Source organism: Hemibagrus wyckioides, linkage group LG04 (genome assembly GCF_019097595.1).
Source record: "Hemibagrus wyckioides isolate EC202008001 linkage group LG04, SWU_Hwy_1.0, whole genome shotgun sequence".
Lineage (NCBI taxonomy): Eukaryota > Metazoa > Chordata > Actinopteri > Siluriformes > Bagridae > Hemibagrus > Hemibagrus wyckioides.
Window position 1 is genome coordinate 6,286,396 of NC_080713.1, and position 18,834 is coordinate 6,305,229.

General features: G+C 38.5%; 2 protein-coding genes across 5 annotated transcripts in view; one reads left to right on the plus strand and one right to left on the minus strand.

The window, feature by feature from the left end:
• The window catches only part of abcc8b (ATP-binding cassette, sub-family C (CFTR/MRP), member 8b), a 31,340-nt gene extending 14,035 nt beyond the window's left edge, over positions 1–17,305 (plus strand). The window contains exons 20-41 of the mRNA XM_058387579.1: positions 48–146; positions 979–1,063; positions 1,122–1,223; positions 3,287–3,424; positions 4,109–4,222; positions 5,097–5,178; positions 6,304–6,405; positions 7,240–7,484; positions 8,679–8,845; positions 8,955–9,024; positions 9,529–9,686; positions 10,341–10,433; positions 10,535–10,637; positions 13,133–13,246; positions 13,344–13,464; positions 14,075–14,205; positions 14,341–14,419; positions 14,504–14,612; positions 14,754–14,857; positions 15,101–15,234; positions 15,327–15,389; positions 16,095–17,305. Of these exons, the coding sequence (XP_058243562.1) occupies positions 48–146; positions 979–1,063; positions 1,122–1,223; positions 3,287–3,424; positions 4,109–4,222; positions 5,097–5,178; positions 6,304–6,405; positions 7,240–7,484; positions 8,679–8,845; positions 8,955–9,024; positions 9,529–9,686; positions 10,341–10,433; positions 10,535–10,637; positions 13,133–13,246; positions 13,344–13,464; positions 14,075–14,205; positions 14,341–14,419; positions 14,504–14,612; positions 14,754–14,857; positions 15,101–15,234; positions 15,327–15,389; positions 16,095–16,232 (2,551 nt within the window). The 3' untranslated portion in view covers positions 16,233–17,305. The remainder of the gene's footprint in view (positions 1–47; positions 147–978; positions 1,064–1,121; positions 1,224–3,286; positions 3,425–4,108; positions 4,223–5,096; positions 5,179–6,303; positions 6,406–7,239; positions 7,485–8,678; positions 8,846–8,954; positions 9,025–9,528; positions 9,687–10,340; positions 10,434–10,534; positions 10,638–13,132; positions 13,247–13,343; positions 13,465–14,074; positions 14,206–14,340; positions 14,420–14,503; positions 14,613–14,753; positions 14,858–15,100; positions 15,235–15,326; positions 15,390–16,094) is intronic.
• mob2b (MOB kinase activator 2b) overlaps positions 16,429–18,834 on the minus strand; it is a 52,296-nt gene continuing 49,890 nt past the window's right edge. For all 4 annotated transcript variants that reach the window (XM_058387576.1, XM_058387577.1, XM_058387575.1 and 1 more), the window contains one exon: positions 16,429–18,082. In XM_058387576.1, the coding sequence (XP_058243559.1) occupies positions 17,811–18,082 (272 nt within the window). In that variant the 3' untranslated portion in view covers positions 16,429–17,810. The remainder of the gene's footprint in view (positions 18,083–18,834) is intronic.

Consider the following 18,834-nt stretch of genomic DNA (forward strand, 5'->3'; position numbering starts at 1 on the left):
TTTTTGCTTCACCTAGATTATTATACTTACATGACTTTAATTTGTAGAAAGAGAGGTTCGGTGGCCTACGCTTCTCAGAGGCCATGGCTCCTCAATGCCACAGTGGAGGAGAACATCTTGTTCGACATGGCCCCTAACAAGAAAAGGTACAGAGTGCCACGGCTCTGACTGAGCAGTTACCACTGTTCTTCGTGTTTTCTTCTCTTCATGGTTAGTCAAGTGAAAAAGCCAGGGCTACTGATAGATAGAAATGTGCTCTGTGCTTCAGTGGAGCGAGCACACTTCTCTGCACAAACACAATACCTCATTCAGCCTGGTTTCATCTCCACCCTGAAAACAAATTGAAATGCCTTTGTCTACTTAGTAAATTGCCTTCTGAGGAATGAGAAGAAAAAAAAAAACCTTTCAGGCACTCATGTGGCTTTTTAAGCATTAGGACCTAATACACAAACTTTTCTCACTTACATCACTTAAAAGTCACAAGGACTTCTTTTCTCTAAAAGTTTTTCAATGTTTTATTGTATTGTGAATATCACAACCAATAACCAGGATTAGGGGAGAAAATATAGATGTGCGTGAATATGGCATGTACATTTGTATTGCCATGCCTACACATGCGAAACTAACGCTGTTTGAATAGGGCTTTGAAGCCCCTTAGCAAGACCTGCCATATTAAATCCTCCACGAGACTTCCTTATTAAGTGCCCTAGATGTCCAGCAAAATCATTTAGAAGTGCACTGAAGCTTATGTAAGTTTTGCTGCAGGCAAATAGTGTCGATTTGATGCACCAATACTATTTTATGGCTCTCTTTAGAGGAAGAACTTTCAACCATCTTACAGGAGTGGAAATGGAGATAGAGCTGAATTAATTAATTAATGGATTATATGGACGAGAAAATATTGCAAGTAAAAATGCTATTCATGAATGTATAGATTATAAGACAGTAACTCATTAATTATTATTTTTATTTCTTCAGGTATGCAGAAGTGATCGAGGCATGCCAGCTGCAGCCTGATCTCGACGCACTTCCCCAGGGAGACCAAACCGTGGTTGGAGAAAGGGTATGTGTTTGTGTGTGTGTGTGTGTGTATATAGGTGTATGTGTGTGTGGTTGTTCAGGTTTCTCTGTCTCTTTCTCAGGGAATTATTCTGTCTGGCGGCCAGCGGCAGCGCATCAGTGTAGCCAGAGCTCTTTATCAGCAATCTAAAGTGGTGTTCCTGGTGAGTGCAGCTCATTTACAAAATCTGCTTCTTAGTGCAGGATTTTTAACCTGATTTTATGGACAAAAATGGTATACTGAAAAAGAATTCTCTGGTCATGATTTGAGAACGGAGGACGTATAACGTGACGCTAACCAGCATGTGATTGTGACCAAGAACATCTGATGGGAAAGTTCTGACCGTAGCCACATTTCACTCCTGCTAGGATGATCTTCTAAATCCACCAATCAGAGTGCAGCATAGGATTACAGTCATTGGAAAACCATAAGTAATGGCAATGAAGAAACAAAAAAATAACACAAATAAATATCTAAATGTTTCTGGTTGTGATCCATTTTCCCCCTCAGCTGATTGATGACATAAGAAAGACAAATTTTCTTTAATTGCAGGTCTGTCAATAGACAAGGCAAACACAGTGTATTCATTCAATTCAATTCAATTTGTATAGTGTTTATAACAACGGACATTGTTGATGAGCAACTTTGCTGGAATTTATAAATTCAAAATATAAATTCTAAATTATTCAAATGAAATTCATCCCTTATGAGCAAGCTGAAGCAACAGTATATTAAAGTGCAATTTTTTAACCAGGAGCCTTTGACCAACTTAGAAATACAAGCATCAGTGTCATGTCTGAATTCGTTCTGAAGTCTTTTCTGTTGGAGTTATCAAATGTTCAAAGGTTGAGACTTGAATGCAAAACCGATCATGGCAATTGCAGTCCAAAGCCATCTCCATGGACTCTAAGTGGTACTATCCACATCAATCTCATCTATCTCCAGTCTGTCCATGTGGGGCCGTCCACATCAGCAGTAAAGAGCCTCCAAAGTGATGATACTCAAACCAGAAATAGGCTGTAGAGAGAGCTTGTTAGAGAACTCAGCCATGATTTAATCAGGCTTGTGAAAAGGCCGCTGTAAAAACACAGCCTAAAACCATCTTTATATTGACATACTGAGATCAGTGTATACTTTAAAACATGAGGTACATCTTCCCTGGTGGCTCAGTAGTTTAAACGTTCCCCATATTGTCAGGAAATGTGAGGTTGAATCGCAGCCAATGTTATATCCATCTGTGGATGGCAGATGGGGAGTAGTAGTTTGCTGTAAACAATCCCCACAAGTTCTTACATAAATCTACCAAAAATGAGCAAAACAGCAAGAAAAATGTGTAGTACAACAGAAAAAAAATGTAGTAGGTCTCATGTTAGGCATGCTCTGGGGGTTAAAAAACATATTAGAAAGTTGAAGAAACATTTTTGGACCTACTATAATTAGCAATGGCTAAACTGGATCTGAAAAACAAGCAGCCAGGCAGATACTAAGGATAAATGAATGCAGAGGCACACACTAATCTCAATAAACATGCTATTTGTTTTTCTTCATTTCTGACCAAATGATCACCTCCTGCTTTTGTGTCTTCTATACACTGACCAGGCATAACATTATGACCAACTGCCTAATATTGTGTGGGTCCCCTTTTGCTGCCAAAACAGCCCTGACCCGTCATGCACTGTGTATTCTAACACCTTTCTCACAGAACCAGCATTAACTTTTATTTAGCAATTTGAGCAACAGTAGCTGTTGGATCGGACCACATGGGCCAGCCTTCGCTCCTTATGTGCATCAATGAGCCTTGGCTGTCCATGACCCTGTCGCCAGTTCACCACTGTTCCTTCCTTGGACCACTTTTAATAGATACTGACCACTGCAGACTGGGAACACCCCACAAGAGCTGCAGTTTTGGAGATGCTCTGATCCAGTCCTCTAGCCATCCCAATTTGGCCCTTCGTCAAACTCGCTCAAATCCTTACACTTGCCCATTTTCCTGCTTCTAACACATTAACTTTGAGGACAAAATGTTCATTTGCTGCGTAATATATCCCACCCACTAACAGGTGCCATGATGAGGAGATCACCAGTGTTGTTCACTTCACCTCTCACTGCTCATAATGTTATGCCTCATCAGTGTATATCAGTTTAGAACAAATTATCTGTTCATTCCAAATGGACTGGTCACATTCCTAGTGTGTACAAACAGATCAAAGTAGCTGTTACCTTTAGGATGACCCATTCTCAGCTCTGGACATCCACCTGAGTGACCACCTGATGCTGGAGGGAATACTGAAGTTCCTCAGACAGGAGAAAAGGACGGTGGTGCTGGTCACACACAAACTGCAGTACTTACCACATGCAGACTGGGTGAGAACTACACAAATGGTGTATATTCGTTCATATATATTTAAGTAACATGGCTCTTTATTAGTAGCAATTTTCAGTAGTTGACCAGTAATTTCGTGGTTTATTTGCGTAGCCAAAAACACTTCACTTAATAGCCACACACAGGCTACAAATTATATGTCAATGCATTTAACACAGTGCTACACTGTTAACAGAAAAAGTAAATAAATCAGTGCAAAAGTAATGCATGTGTTAATAGATTACACAATTTATCATCATACTGATACTTAAAATCCAATTGTCTGGACAAACTGGCAGCTCACAATGAAATCACTAATTAACTGAGAGCACAATGTGATGTGGAAAATCCTTATAGTTTTATAATGGTAAAATTTTAGCTTAATGATGGATGGATTTTATAAAGTCTAGAGCATTGTCTGGGAGGTTTTAATGCCATGATCAACTCCGGCTTCAGGACTGTCCAAAAAAAATCTGGAGCTGCGAGCTCCTGCACACTTTTCCACTTCATCCAAAGTGTTATCAAACCTATTAAGGCAAAAGAAATAATTCATCTGACGGCAGAATTGACTTTATCTACTGTAGCTTATCAACAGCTCGTGTTTCTTTGTATTGTTTTTATACCATGACATTATTATATTGTTCCACATATATAGTACATTCTATTTTCTTTCTGCTATCCCTAAGATCATTGCCATGAAGGATGGGACAGTCCAGACACAAGGCACCTTAAAGGACATCCAGTGTGCCGAGCCTGAACTGTTTGAACACTGGAAAACCCTGATGAACAGACAAAACAAGGTGATGAAATGATACACTTTCCATCTCTTAAAGAAAGGTGAATTTGATAGAATGGAAAAGTGGATCAAAAATCAGTGGGACAACATGAGGATAGTAAAATGCCTCACTGTTTGGCTTGTTTTTGACAGGTACTATCATGTATGTTAGAATCCTTTCTATATTCAATAGAAAACAAATTTGTAATAGAAATTAATTGTATAAAGTAAAAAGTACTTGCACTATTGCCCTTACTTGTCTCTATCAATTATTAATTATTAATATTATTAATTGCAGTTAATTATTATATACTGTTTATTTTTTATGCAACTAATTTTGGGTGAACATGAGAGGCATTTACACACTGCGTATTTCAGTGGATTAAAAAAAATAATTATTTTATTTTATTTTATTTTATTTTATTTTATTTTATTTTATTTTATTTTATTTTATTTTATTTTATAAATATCCCTTAACTAGGCTCCAGCAGACCCCCGTGACCCTAATTAGGAATAAGCAGGTATAGACAATGAATGAATGAATGAATGAATGAATGAATGAATGAATGAATGAATGAAATATCCTTTAACTATTCAAATAATGCTTGTCGAACCCTTTTTTGTTGTTGTTGTTGTTGCTGAAAATACCGTATAGAACTTGAGTGAGAAACTAATGCATGCAAAATCACATTTCATGCATTTTTCTACCAAAACAATGATGTTTCACCCGTATAGAAATCTGTTGTGCTGACTGTAGAGAGGATGAGATTAGAAAATCCCTGAATGAACCCTGAATAGAACGAAAAAAGTAATTTTCCAGATTTACATTTAATTCCCCAGTAGCCAGATGTCAGGTTTAGTGAGAAAGGTTCAGCATGGATTCTGTGTCTCTCTGACAGGAGAATGCTGTGGAGCTGAAGAGGAAGAGTTTCCGGAGGATGTACTCCAGAGACACACTTGCCACAGAGGATGAGGATGAAGGTAATGTCTCACCATACACAAAAATGAAGCCCATGACCAACATGAACCAGCATCTTGTAGAAGCGAATCTGAATAAAAGTTTCAGTTTAAATACCATACACTACTGCAGATATATTGCATAGCATTGGATATAACATTGCTTGTTTCTGGAATTGTCTTACGTCATCCCTTGATTTTCACCTTGATTGTTCAGTAAAAGGCGGCAAGGCTGTTTAAGAAATTATAACAAACCTTCTACTATATACTGTATTAAGAGGTAAAATGCTATATATTGAAGGAATACACTGACCAGGCATAACATTATGACCACCTGCCTAATATTGTGTTGGTCAGCCCTGACCCGTCATGCACTGTGTATTCTGACACCTTTCTATCAGAACCAGCATTAACTTCTTCAGCAATTTGAGCAACAGTAGCTCGCCTGTTGGATCGGATCACATGGGCAAGCCTTTTCTCTCCACGTGCATCAGTGAGCCTTCGCCGCCCATGAACCTGTCGCCGGTTCACTACTGTTCCTTCCTTGGACCACTTTTGATAGATACTGACCACTGCAGACCGGGAACACCTCCACAAGAGCTGCAGTTTTGGAGATGCTCTGATCCGGTTCTCTAGCCATCCCAATTTGGCCCTTGTCAAACTCACTCAAATCCTTACTCTTGCCCATTTTTCCTGCTTCTAACACATCAACATTGAGGACAAAATGTTCACTTGCTGCCTAATATATCCCACCCACTAACAGGTGCCATGATGAGGAGATCATCAGTCTTATTCACTTCACCTCTCACTGCTCAGAATGTTATGCCTGATCGGTGTATGTTATGTCATCAATGCTTGTCCAAACTAATGCTAGGACAATATCAGACTTGTTTATCATGATATACTATCACACCAGTATACACCAGTATAATTCCACCCCTGATAGTAATAGTAGTAATGATATAGACTCCTGAAATAAGTTAGGTTGCAACAAAGTTCATTAAACATCCCTAATATCATCTTTATATTTTAAATCATTATCCATAAGGGAATGAATGACTAATGAATGTATCCTGTGCTTTTACTGCTTTCTGTACTGTTTGTGCAGTGTGTATGTGTGTGTGTGTGTGTTTGTGTGTGTGCTTACAGCTGTACTGTGCTCTATATCTGTTGTTCTTCCCATCATTGCCTCCCCTGTGTGGACTATTGGGATATCTCCAGCCTCTTCTCTTGTTGTCAGACAGGTTAAAGGTTGGAATAGCATGCTTCTCTGCATCTTCTCTAGCACAACAAAGCATGGAGAGTTTGTTAAAAATATCTATCTAAAATGTGGATGTATAAGAATTGTGTGATTATATGAGTGTCACGTATAACCTACTTTTTTTTTTTTTTTTTAGTTATATGCTATATACGTAGATTAGAAGGAAAAGGTTTGCGTACCTTTAAAATAAAGATATTATAGTGTACACAAAATTAAACATGAACAGTATGTTGAATACTAATATGGTAGGCTGTAATACACCGTACACAGTATACAGTAAGTATAAAAGTATAAGTGCTATATAATAATCAGCAGTGTGCTGGTGTGATTTTTCTTACTATTTCGAAAAATATTTATTCCACATAACAGCATGTCCTGCAGTGTGTTTTTCCCCCTACCATTTTTTACATACGTATTAAAAGTATGTACCGAGGCACGGCTGTCACTTTATTAGCAGTTATAAAAAGTCGTTCCCTCACCAGGCTCTTGTTTTACTTTCTCTTGTAATTAATAAGACCAGATGACTAAGCATTAAAAGGTAACTGCTGTGACTGTTCAGTCATGCTAATTCCATACCCAGATGTTGCATGCTTATACGTTTTATTAAGCTGGACCTTCACAAATTTGACTTGAATGCCAGCATTATAACCTCTGCTGCTTCTGTGTGATAACCTGTTTGGTGTTATTTCAGTTTCCTCAACTCAACAATTGCATTATTACAAATTACATATGCACCAGGATTTCTGCCACCTTTTTATAAGTTACACTAAACCCCTGTGTAGTGAAGAAATGTCCAGTCTGACTGCAGTGTTTGTTCCCCACAGATGGTTCCCTGTGTACGGATGAGGATAGCCTGACAACCGAGCTGCGTCAGAGGAACACGATGCTGTGGGGCTCGCTGGGGACATACCTGCGAACAGCTGGCCTCCTGCTGCTTTCACTGCTCATTCTGTCACAGCTCACCAAACACTCACTCATGCTGGCCATAGACTACTGGCTCGCCTACTGGACGTCTCAGGCCATCACAGCTCGTCTGGATAGCGCAGAGAGGAACTGCACATCTGCACAAGTAAGAATGATGTGTCTAAAGTTTTTTAGACATATTTTGGAACATTTGGAATATCTTCTTGTTGATTATGGGTTTTTCTAGTTCTAGTATTCTGAATGGTGCAGAATTGAGCGGCATGGGGAATTTCTTCAATTTCATTCTATGGTTCAGACGATCAGAATAGGGTCATTGGATGAGGGATATAACATCAAAATAATAAAACCCTTGTCATCTATTTGCTGTTCTAGTAGACACACAGATTAAACAAAGCCTTGTTCAAAAGTACTCAGTACTTCAGTGATCAATGGTCAATGCAATAACAATGATCCCAGGACATATGATGTTTTTTGCCTAGCAAACCTTGCATATGAGGCTACTAGAAACTGCATATCTACAGTATCATACAGTAATGTGAAAAGGCATTATTTGGCTCTGTCAGAGAATTTGTAAGTATCATAATATATCTCCTTTTAAGATTAACAATAAGCCATTCGTCCATATTGGGGATGTGGTAGCTTAGTCGTTATGGTGTTGGTCTACTGATTGAAAGGTTGTGATTTCAAATTCCAGATCAGATGGTTCAGTTGTACCAAATGAGATAAATTGTAAGTCACCCTAGATAAGGGCATCTGCTAAATGCCATAAATGTAAATGCATATTCTGAACCAGGTATGCTATCCAAGGTTCTGGGGAGCCTGGAGTCTATCCCAGTGGACTTCCAGTGGGTTCCATACCCTTCCACACCCACTCTCTCACCAATTCACACAGTAAAGACAATCCCAATCTCTAAATTATCCAGAGGAACCCCCCAAGGTAGCAGGATAGCATGCAGGTCCCAGTAATAATAATTAGAAGAAGCAGAAGAAGAATAGAATAAATACGAAAATAAATATCACCCGTTGTCTATTTTATAAATAAGTGCCTTAAACAGTATCAGAAGTCATATCCATAAATCTGTTTGAGGTACTGAACAACTCAACATGGTTTGAGGCGAGTGTGTGACAATCAGACTTGCAGTTTATAATATTAAACTATGATTTACAAGCTCTACTAGCCTCATCACGTTAATGCCGAACTAAAGATGTGTCTTCTTTTCACTGAACTATTACTTATTATACTAAAGATGACACTTTTGTCTTTTCTCTCTCACTTTCTCTCTCTCTCTCTCTCTCTCTCTCTCTCTCTCTCTCTCTCTCTCTTTCCCTCTGACCCCAGAACTGTGTGTTGAGTCATTCTCTGTACCTGCAGGTGTTTTGTGGCTTGTGTTTTCTGGGTATCGTGTTATGTTTAATCACATCTGTGGCCGTAGAGTGGATGGGACTCCGGGTTGCACAGGAGCTCCACTGCAGCCTTCTCCGTATCATCATCCTCGCTCCGATGAGGTGCTGGGTTCCTCAACAAACAAGAGTCTTTTCTTTACAGAATAATGACATATAGATTGAAAGTTTTTGTAGTAATTATGCAGAGTTTCAGTATTCTATAACATTTCAGGTTGTTTGAGACGACTCCTCTTGGGAATATTCTGAACCGATTCTCTGGTGACATCAATGTCATTGATCAGGTAAAAAATAAATAAATAAATAAATTATTAAAGAGGAAATCAAAAAATAAATACATAAACAAATTGTTTATTAATTTATACATTTATTTATTTATTTATTTATTGTCACAAGCAGATTTTTGTCAAGAATTTATTACCACTCAGTGGGAATGTGTTCACATTTTGTCATTTATGTTATTAAAGGAATATTCTACAATGTTCCATCCTATTCCCTAAACACATCCGTTACTGATTACAATTTTAATTTATTGACCAGCAAAACACTGTACTTCAGCGTTTATCATTACGTTTTAATTTCTGTTGAATAATCACAAGTCTGTTAGGCTCCTGATATCAGCTATAAACAGTCGCTTTTTTGTTTTGTTTTGTTTTCTGCAAAAAAGAAAAGAAATTCAGCATGGAATGTTATTGAGAGCTTAAACTTTTGTCTTGAATACATATCTGGATAGGAATTTATTCCTTTAAAATCACTACACTAACGAACTAAACTGAATTGAATCCCAGCACATCCCAGTTACCATGGAGTGTCTGAGCCGCTCCACTCTGCTGTGTGTGTCAGCGGTCGGCATCATATCCTACATCACACCAGTCTTCCTCATCGCTCTGCTCCCACTAGCCATCATCTGCTACTTTATTCAGAAGTACTTCCGGGTGGCATCCAGGTGGGTTCTCCTACGACTAGTCCATACATCTGTTTATGATTTATGACAGTATTTAAGTTTAAATGCTTGATTTAACTGTTGCATACTGTATATACGAGACTATAACAGACTTAGTACCAAAAAGGCTAACAGTTCAGTGGATGAATGTGGGCCTAATTTATCAAGCCGTTTTATATATGTGAATAAATTTGTGGACATTTGCAGGAGTTTTTCCACACAAGCAATTTGGTGTCCCTAAAAATCCATTTACCTCAGAAAAGGTTTGTATCGTAAGAGAGCTCCTGAGTCTGTGGAAACCAAAGTAATGGACTCAGTAAGAAAAGGATTGATCAGCTTTAATTCACTGGAGTTTTATAAATGAAAATGTTGTATCAGTCTGATCCATAAAAGAAGACAAATAAGGCATTCATGGAGAACAAAAGAAATGCCACCTGATTAAAAGAGGGAGAGTTATCTGACACTCTGCCGTGGCTAAGCTGCATTATTGGAAGATATATTGGATGTCTCAATTCATAGGCGCTCTTAGATTGTGTCCTTTTACAGAGTTTTACAGTAAATATACAGTAAATCAGCTGGACCTCGAAAGTAATTTATGGCTGATTGGCATTGGCAAGCATCAGCATTGTGTGTGTGTGTGTGTGTGTGTATTTGTAGGGATCTGCAGCAGTTAGAGGACAGCACCCAGATCCCCCTGCTGTCCCATTACTCAGTGACCATAGAAGGTCTCACCACCATCAGAGCCTTTAGGTACACTACACACACTTACAGCTCCAGAAGAGTATTATCCAGATTATTTTCACTAGTTAATGATTTTGCTAGACAATTATTTGATTCCTGTTTGGTTGCAGACACGAGCAAAAATTTAAGAAGAAATTTTTGGAGTACTCAGATGCCAATAACATCGCCTCGCTTTTTCTCACAGCAGCCAATCGCTGGCTCGAAGTTCGCATGGTAAAATCCATCAAGCCATCAATGAATATGTCAAACAATCAAGACAAACAATCACAATACATCCATTTGCAAGTGGTGTACAGTAGATGATGACTCGTTGCACTCAGGATTGTTTTGGACTTTGTCAGTTGACCAAACAATTGTTGTTGTATGATACATGCTAGGATGTATTTTTTTAATTGTATTTCATTTTATTCTGTATTTATTTATTTGTTTGTTTGTTTGTTTATTCATTAAAAACAACAACAACAACAACAACAACAACAACAACAACAACAACAACAATAATAATAATAATAATAATAAATAAATAAATAACCCATAATGGACTGTACTATGTTATGTATATATATATATATATATATATATATATATATATATATACATATACTGTATATCAAAGGTTTCTTCCATTTTGGTTGATTTCCCCCTAGTTACTGTACATGTCTTTTAAACAACACTTGGGGAAGATGGGGTTTATGCTATGCTACAGGGCAGCTTTACACATTCTGAGGATAAATCTGTGTACACAATTGGCTAATACAGTGAGGGAAAAAAAATTTGATCCCCTGCTGATTTTGTACGTTTGCCCACTGACAAAGAAATGATCAGTCTGTAATTTTAATGGTAGGTTTATCTGAACAGTGAGAGACAGAATAACAACAACAAAAATCCAGAAAAACACATTTCAGAAAAGTTATACATTGATTTGCATTTTATTGAGTGAAATAAGTATTTGACCCCTTTGCAAAACATGACTTAGTACTTGGTGGCAAACCCTTGTTGGCAATCGCAGACGTCAGACATTTCTTGTAGTTGGCCACCAGATTTGCACACATCTCACATCTCAAGGAATTTGGGCCCACTCCTCTTTGCAGATCCTCTCCAAGTCATTAAGGTTTGTGGCTGACCCTTCAGCTCCCTCCACAGATTTTCTATGGGATTAAGGTTTGGAGACTGGCTAGGCCACTACAGGACCTTAATATGCTTCTTTTTGAACCACTCCTTTGTTGCCTTGGCCGTGTATTTTGGGTCATTGTCAGGCTGGAATATCCATCCACAACCCATTTTCAATGCCCTGGCTGAAGGAAGGAGGTTCTCATCCAAGATTTAACGGTACATGACCCCGTCCATCGTCCCTTTGATGCGGTGCAGTTGTCCTGTCACCTGGGGATGATGTACTTGGGGTCATAGGCAGCATTCCTCCTCCTCCAAACACGGCGAGTTGAGTTGATGCCAAAGAGCTGGATTTTGGTCTCATTTGACCACAACACTTTCACCCAGTTCTCCTCTGAATCATTCAGTTGTTCACTGGCAAACTTCAGCTGAGCCTGTACATGTGCTTTCTTTAGCAGGGGGACCTTGCGGGCACTACCGGATTTCAGTCTTTCACAGCGTAGTGTGTTACCAATTGTTTTCTTGGTGACTATGGTCCCAGCTCCCTTGAGATCATTGACAAAATCCTCCAGTGTAATTCTGGGCTGATTCCTCCCCGTTCTCATGATCATTGAAACTCCATGAGGTGAGATCTTGCATGGAGCCCCAGACCAAGGAAGATTGACAGTCCTTTTGTGTTTCTTCCATTTGGTAATAATCGCACCAACTGTTGTCACCTTCTCACCAAGCTACTTGGCGATGGTCTTGTAGCTCATTCCAGCCTTGTTTAGGTCTACAATCTTGTCCCTGACATCCATGGACAGCTCTTTGGTCTTGGCCATGATGGAGAGTTTGGAATCTGATTGATTGCTTCCTTCTGTGGACAGGTGTCTTTCATATAGTTAACTAGCTGAGATTAAGAGCACTCCCTGAGCGTGCTCCTACTGTAATCTCAGCTCCTTACCTGTATAAAAGACACCTGGGAGCCAGAAATCTTTCTGACTGATAGGGGATCAAATACTTATTTCAGTCATTAAAATGCAAATCAATGTATAACTTTTCTGAAATGTGTTTTTCTGGATTTTTTTGTTGTTATTCTGTCTCTCACTGTTCAAATACACCTACCATTAAAATTACAGACTGATCATTTCTTTGTCAGTGGGCAAACGTACAAAATCAGCAGGGGATCAAATAATTTTTTCCCTCACTGTATCACTGTGATTGACAGGCGAATGAGAGTATTCTGTCCCTCCCACCCAGAATGTGTGGAAATATTGACTCTTTAGGACTGGCGGTCAGTGATGGCTTTGAATTTGTAAGAATTTGAACTTTCAAAAATTATTCCCCAACTAATTATTTTGCCACTTGCATGTTTACAAATTGGACACTTGGTACATGTTTGCACTGATGTCTTCCACTGATCTTCCTGCATCTAATGTACAATTAACAAATATTTTGGATATATTAGCTGAGAACCTGGTTGCTCGACCATACATGCAATATTTATTACAAACATTTAAATAAATTAGAACAGAAATACTTGCCTGACCCAAAGTGTACAAAGCTATGACCTTTCTCATGGTGTAATCATAGTAATAGATTTAATCTCAACTTATCAGGAGTACATCGGAGCATTTGTGGTGCTGATAGCAGCCGTGGCGTCCATCAGCAGTGCCCTGTACAGTGAGCTCTCAGCAGGACTAGTGGGTCTGGGTCTCACGTATGCTCTTATGGTAAAGCTTCCTGTCCATCAATCACAAACATTAAACAATACTCTCACATATAACTGTCTGCACAATCTAAAACATAGTTGTGTGCCTGATGTCTCAGGTGTCAAACTACCTGAACTGGATGGTGCGTAACCTGGCTGATATGGAGGTACAGCTTGGCTGTGTGAAGAGGATCAGCAGTCTGCTCAACACGGAGCCGGAGAACTACACTGGGGAAATGAGTGTGTATCAACTGTGTAAAAGCAAAATAGTGTATACATGTGAAATGTGAGGTTTTTGAAAGAAGATATACAGTGCATAAGTTTTAGAATAGAAATGAATGAGATTTGGCTGAAGAGACAAAGGGCCTTTGTATTGAGACTGAAAACAATTGAGAGTCTAAGATTCTCAGGATTAGTTGAAGGAAGGAAGGAAGGAAGGAAGGAAGGAAGGAAGGAAGGAAGGAAGGAAGGAAGGAAGGAAGGAAGGAAGGAAGGAAGGAAGGAAGGAAGGAAGGAAGGAAGGAAGGAAGGAAGGAAGAAAGAATCTAATGCACCAGATTGAGTTATTCAGGCACTTTTTTATTTGAATATAATTTATTTACTTTTAGCTTAGTCATTATTGCTTCCCTTTGTTCTCCCCCTTAATGCTATCACAAGAAAATGTGTCATTTTAAAGCTTAGATAAATTTAATAGATTATGTCATATTATTTTTATGATATGTAGGAATTAACCTAGGCTTTATTGATTATAGGACATAATATAAATATATTGCTCAAATGGAATTGATTCAGCTAATTAGGAGCAATGCACAAAGAACTTGCTGAGTATTTGTTGGTTTTAATGTTCCAGCTCCAGCCCAGGTTCCAGCAGGCTGGCCCAAATATGGCGAGATCCAAATCAAGAATTTGAGCGTGAGATATGACAGCAGCCTAAAACCCGTCCTCAAGCGTGTCAATGTTCACATCAAACCTGGACAAAAGGTCATCAATACTCACTTGCTCCCTGACTCTCTCTGAGGCATTCCTATTGTTATTCAGTTCTGTAATTCTGTGTATATATATATATATATATATATATATATATATATATATATATATATATATATACATATACAGGTGGGGATATGTGGACGAACAGGAAGTGGAAAGTCTTCCTTTTCCTTGGCTCTTTTCCGAATGGTAGACACATGCGAGGGTACTTTTTCCTTTTCTTTCTATTTCTCAGTATTATACTGAGAATCTTCTATGCTTGCTGACTTTTGGTGTTATTTTCATCAAGGTCGAATTATTATTGATGGCATTGATATTGCTAAACTGCCCCTTCAAACCCTGCGCTCCAAATTTTCCATCATTCTTCAGGACCCCATTTTATTCAGTGGAACAATTCGGTAAGCCCTATTGACCTTACTGTATAACCATCCGGGTGAATACTGGTATCTTTTTTTGTTTTGCTGTAGTATCCATTATCACATAATAAAAATAAACCTTTTTTCCTTCTACTGATTGCTAGTTTTGGGGATTTGTTTTAGATTTAATCTGGATCCAGAGAGAAAGGCCACTGACCGGATGCTGTGGGAAGCTCTGGATATCGCTCAGCTCACCCCTGTGGTGGAAGCTTTACCTGGAGGACTAGGTAGGAGCTTCTTGTTCTTTGTCGCCAAGCTATTTAGCTCTCTGAGAAGTAAGAAGAGAGTAAACTCCATTCTGTATAAGTTAATAGCAGCATTTTCTGATCAATAGTTCATTAAACATGATTATTTTCTTGGCCCTGTTCAGACAGCCTGTGATTGTATGACTAATTTCCAGGATTTTTAGCCATTTAAGAGAACCTTGCCTAACCTAATAAAGCTTAATGTGATTGTTGTCCATGTCTTAGATGCCATGGTGACAGAGGGAGGAGAAAACTTCAGCCAGGGGCAGCGGCAGCTCTTCTGTCTGGCCCGAGCGTTTGTGAGGAAGAGCAGCATCCTCATCATGGATGAAGCCACGGCGTCTATCGATATGGCCACCGTGAGAGAGCACATATACAATACACACTGTATCTCACAATACAGAGAACATAAAAGTCCTCTAAACATTGACACCCTTCTTCTTCTGAATAGGAGAGCATTCTACAAAAAGTCGTCATGACCGCGTTTGCAGATCGGACGGTTGTGAACATTGCTGTAAGTAATATCAACTTAAAGTTGCCACCAAACACTGAAGAATTAATCAAAGAATCAATCAATCAATCAAAATACGAGTCATTCCAAGAATCATTGCAACATGACTCGAAGAACTATACAAACTAAGAATCTATTGAAAAATCTGAAGATTCAAAAATGTATTCTACGACTTCTATGTATTCTAAGAATCTTGTTTTCGAGAACCTAAGAATCAATCTCAATAAAGATTCATTCTACAAATCGATTCAAGAATTTAAGAATCATTTAAGGATATAATCTATTGAAGAATCAGAGAATCGAATAACTCGAAGAATCCTTTAACATATTTATCTGAACAATCTATTCAAGAATATAAGAATCAGTCAAGGTCAAAGAATCAATTACTTTCAATGATATACACTATTGAAAAATTTAAGACTCATTTGAGGGAAAAAATAAATAAAAAATTGAATAGACAAATGAATCAAGCTAAAAAATCCTAAATCTAAAAATCCCTGAACAATCTAAATCTAAAACCATCACTAAAACGACATGTACACGAAAGCAACCATCACCTGATACTGACTCTTTTATTCAGTAAAACTTTGCAGATTTATAAAATAAAATAAATGGTTAAAAATGGATAAAATGTTGGTTCATGTACCAGACCAAGCAAGTTTGTAAGACCTATGCATGGTATATATTGTGTACATTATTATCTTGCAGCATCGTGTGCACACCATCCTGGGCTCAGACGTGGTCATCGTGATGAAGCGTGGAGCCATCCTGGAATACGACAGACCCGACGTCCTGCTAGAGCAGAAAGACAGCATCTTCTATTCTTTCGTCAGAGCAGACAAGTGAGAAAGGAGACCAAGAGTCATGGGGTAGTGGAGGATGAAGATGATTTTTTTTTTTACTATGAGCTGTATATAATTTGTATGAGAGATAATATGAACTTTCCAATAATAATAATAATAATAATGAAGTCTCCTAATCATTATTCCTCTGACGGTCGGTACAAATAATTATGAGAAATAAACACAGACAGACATAGGAATTAGTGACATTTTAAATATTTTATTAGGGTATAATTTGCAGAGCTTAAAATATTAAATCGCTTTTAACTTAAGTATTATTAAAATACATAAAAATGAAAGCCAGAACTGTGTCCTGAAAAAAAAAGAAAGCCAAAACTAAACCAAATGGGGGAGGAAAAAAAAAAGGATAAATAAATTAAAATGAAGAACATCCAACCCTCTAATGAGAGAAGCTCAACCTAAGAGAACTCTCTGAACAGTGATGAAGGGAGGACTTTAAAATATCTTTCTCTCTCTGTCATGTTTACATACACCTTTTTTTTTTCCCTTTCATTCTCTCAGTCACTCACTCACTCTGGATCATTTTCTCCAACAGTTAAATACATAAAGACTAGTTTTACATTCTTTTGCCACTTTTCCATTTTTTGAAAGTGTCCTTGCAAAGCGAGCCTGGGGCGATACCTCGATTCGGAGACGATTCTGATCTAATTGTTCCCTTACTTGTTTTTCTTTTCTTTTCTTTTCTTAATTAAACATAGAGGGGAATTGTGTACCTTTTATATAGGCTATGGAACAAAGGTAGCAGACAAAATGTCTTTGTCATTGTGCTGCATAATGGAAAAGCACCATGAAGCGAGGCCTTCGGATTGGTGCTGCTTCCTAGATGGATCCAATATGGCCGCCTGCGGTATGCTCCACTGCCGGAGGAGCACTGGTGGGGGCATAGGGTATGACTAGAATATCTAGAATATTGGGAGGGGGGCAGCCATTGTGTAAGACACTGGATTAAAGAGCATCTTGGGTGGAAAGTAGTCAGACTTAAAGAATTATGAGTAAACAGTCTGGTCCTGAAGGTCTAAAATTCACACTCGTTGTTATGCCTCCAAGAAAAAGAAACAAACAAACAAACAAAAAAAAAAAACACCTTATATGATTAAGACGACTCTGTAGACGACCAGGACTACGGTTCAGTCTTCTTAAACTGTACAGAAAAGCAGTGCCACTACTATCTTCCTCACATCTTGTCGTTCTAACACGGATGGATAGAAGGTGCTAATGTGAGGAGGAAGAGACAAACCAAACCTAGTGTCCCATATTCCAAACCCACCCGAATTAGTACATGGGCATGAGAAAATCAAACAAACTATAAACAAAAACAAACAAAAAAAAAAAGGAAGAAGGTGAAAGTGTGAATGCTTCCTGGTTAAAGGGCTCGCAGAACAGTACAGCCTCTGGAAGGGTGGGGGGTGGAGGGGGATTTGGGAGAGTGCTGCCACCCGCAGGCCAGGCTGACCCTTCCTGACCAAGTCGTAAAAAAGATAGCGAAGTTTGTGGGAGGTGAAAGGGCGTGTCCTTCGGTCCTCCCCTGAGCAGAGGGATGGAAGGGAGACGAGTGCGAGCCTCATCTCTCCGTCACGTGGTTCTGTGGTGGAGGGGGCAGGGGCGTGCACAGGGCCTCGGTCAGGTCGTCCATTATGGACGTCTCCTTGGGGTCCATCAGGTTGAATTCCCGTATAAAGACGATGAAGTGCGTGTAGAGCGTGTTTAAGTGTCCGTGCAGCTCCATGGCCACCGTCTCTTTGTAATGAGACCAGAAGATGTGCGCCAGCACGTGGAAAAGGTAGCGGCAGATCTTCTTCACCAACGAATCGAAGGCGTTGGGGAATTCTTTGCCTGGAGAGAGCGAGGGAACAAAAGGTTAATGGCGGATATGTAAATAATAAACTTTCCTAATAATGTACAGATTTAACCTGTAAATGACCTCATCACAACAAAAACCAACAAGATTAGCATAGTGTTTGCTTTTGGCTATCTTTCTAACACATTTTCTCTTACACAATGGTTACACAAATATCAAAACATAACCAAAAACAAATTTATTTGACTTCACACAAGCACCACATTATCTGAAATACAGCAACTTTGATGAAGGCTTTAAGCTCCACCCATTTCACATTCACACAGGTCATATAATTATCGAAAAACTCGTTTCCTGATACAATTTGCGCTTCAGTATGATATGCGTTTCAGTTTCCGTTAGAAACCTTATAATCAAACCAATGAGTCAAAAGCAGTAAACCTCGCTGTTTTTTGGATTGTTTTTCGTAAAATGAGGTTTTTCAATCCCTAGAAGTCAAAATCTTACAAGTAATTGCAATTAGAAATTCAATCCTGTCCCTAACTAGAATGAAGTGTTGATTATTGGGCTATATTTCATATGTATATGTATATATATATGATTTACAAGAATTTAATCCTTGTATTACACAAAACTCTTCGATATGAACACATTATAATTTCTTGGCTAAACAATAAAGAAATAATTTTTCCAACGAATGTTTTTGCCAGATTCTTTCTTCACATTAAGATAAACAATTTATTTATAATAAATTCAAAATAATAGGTTTTTGCTTTTATTTAGATTT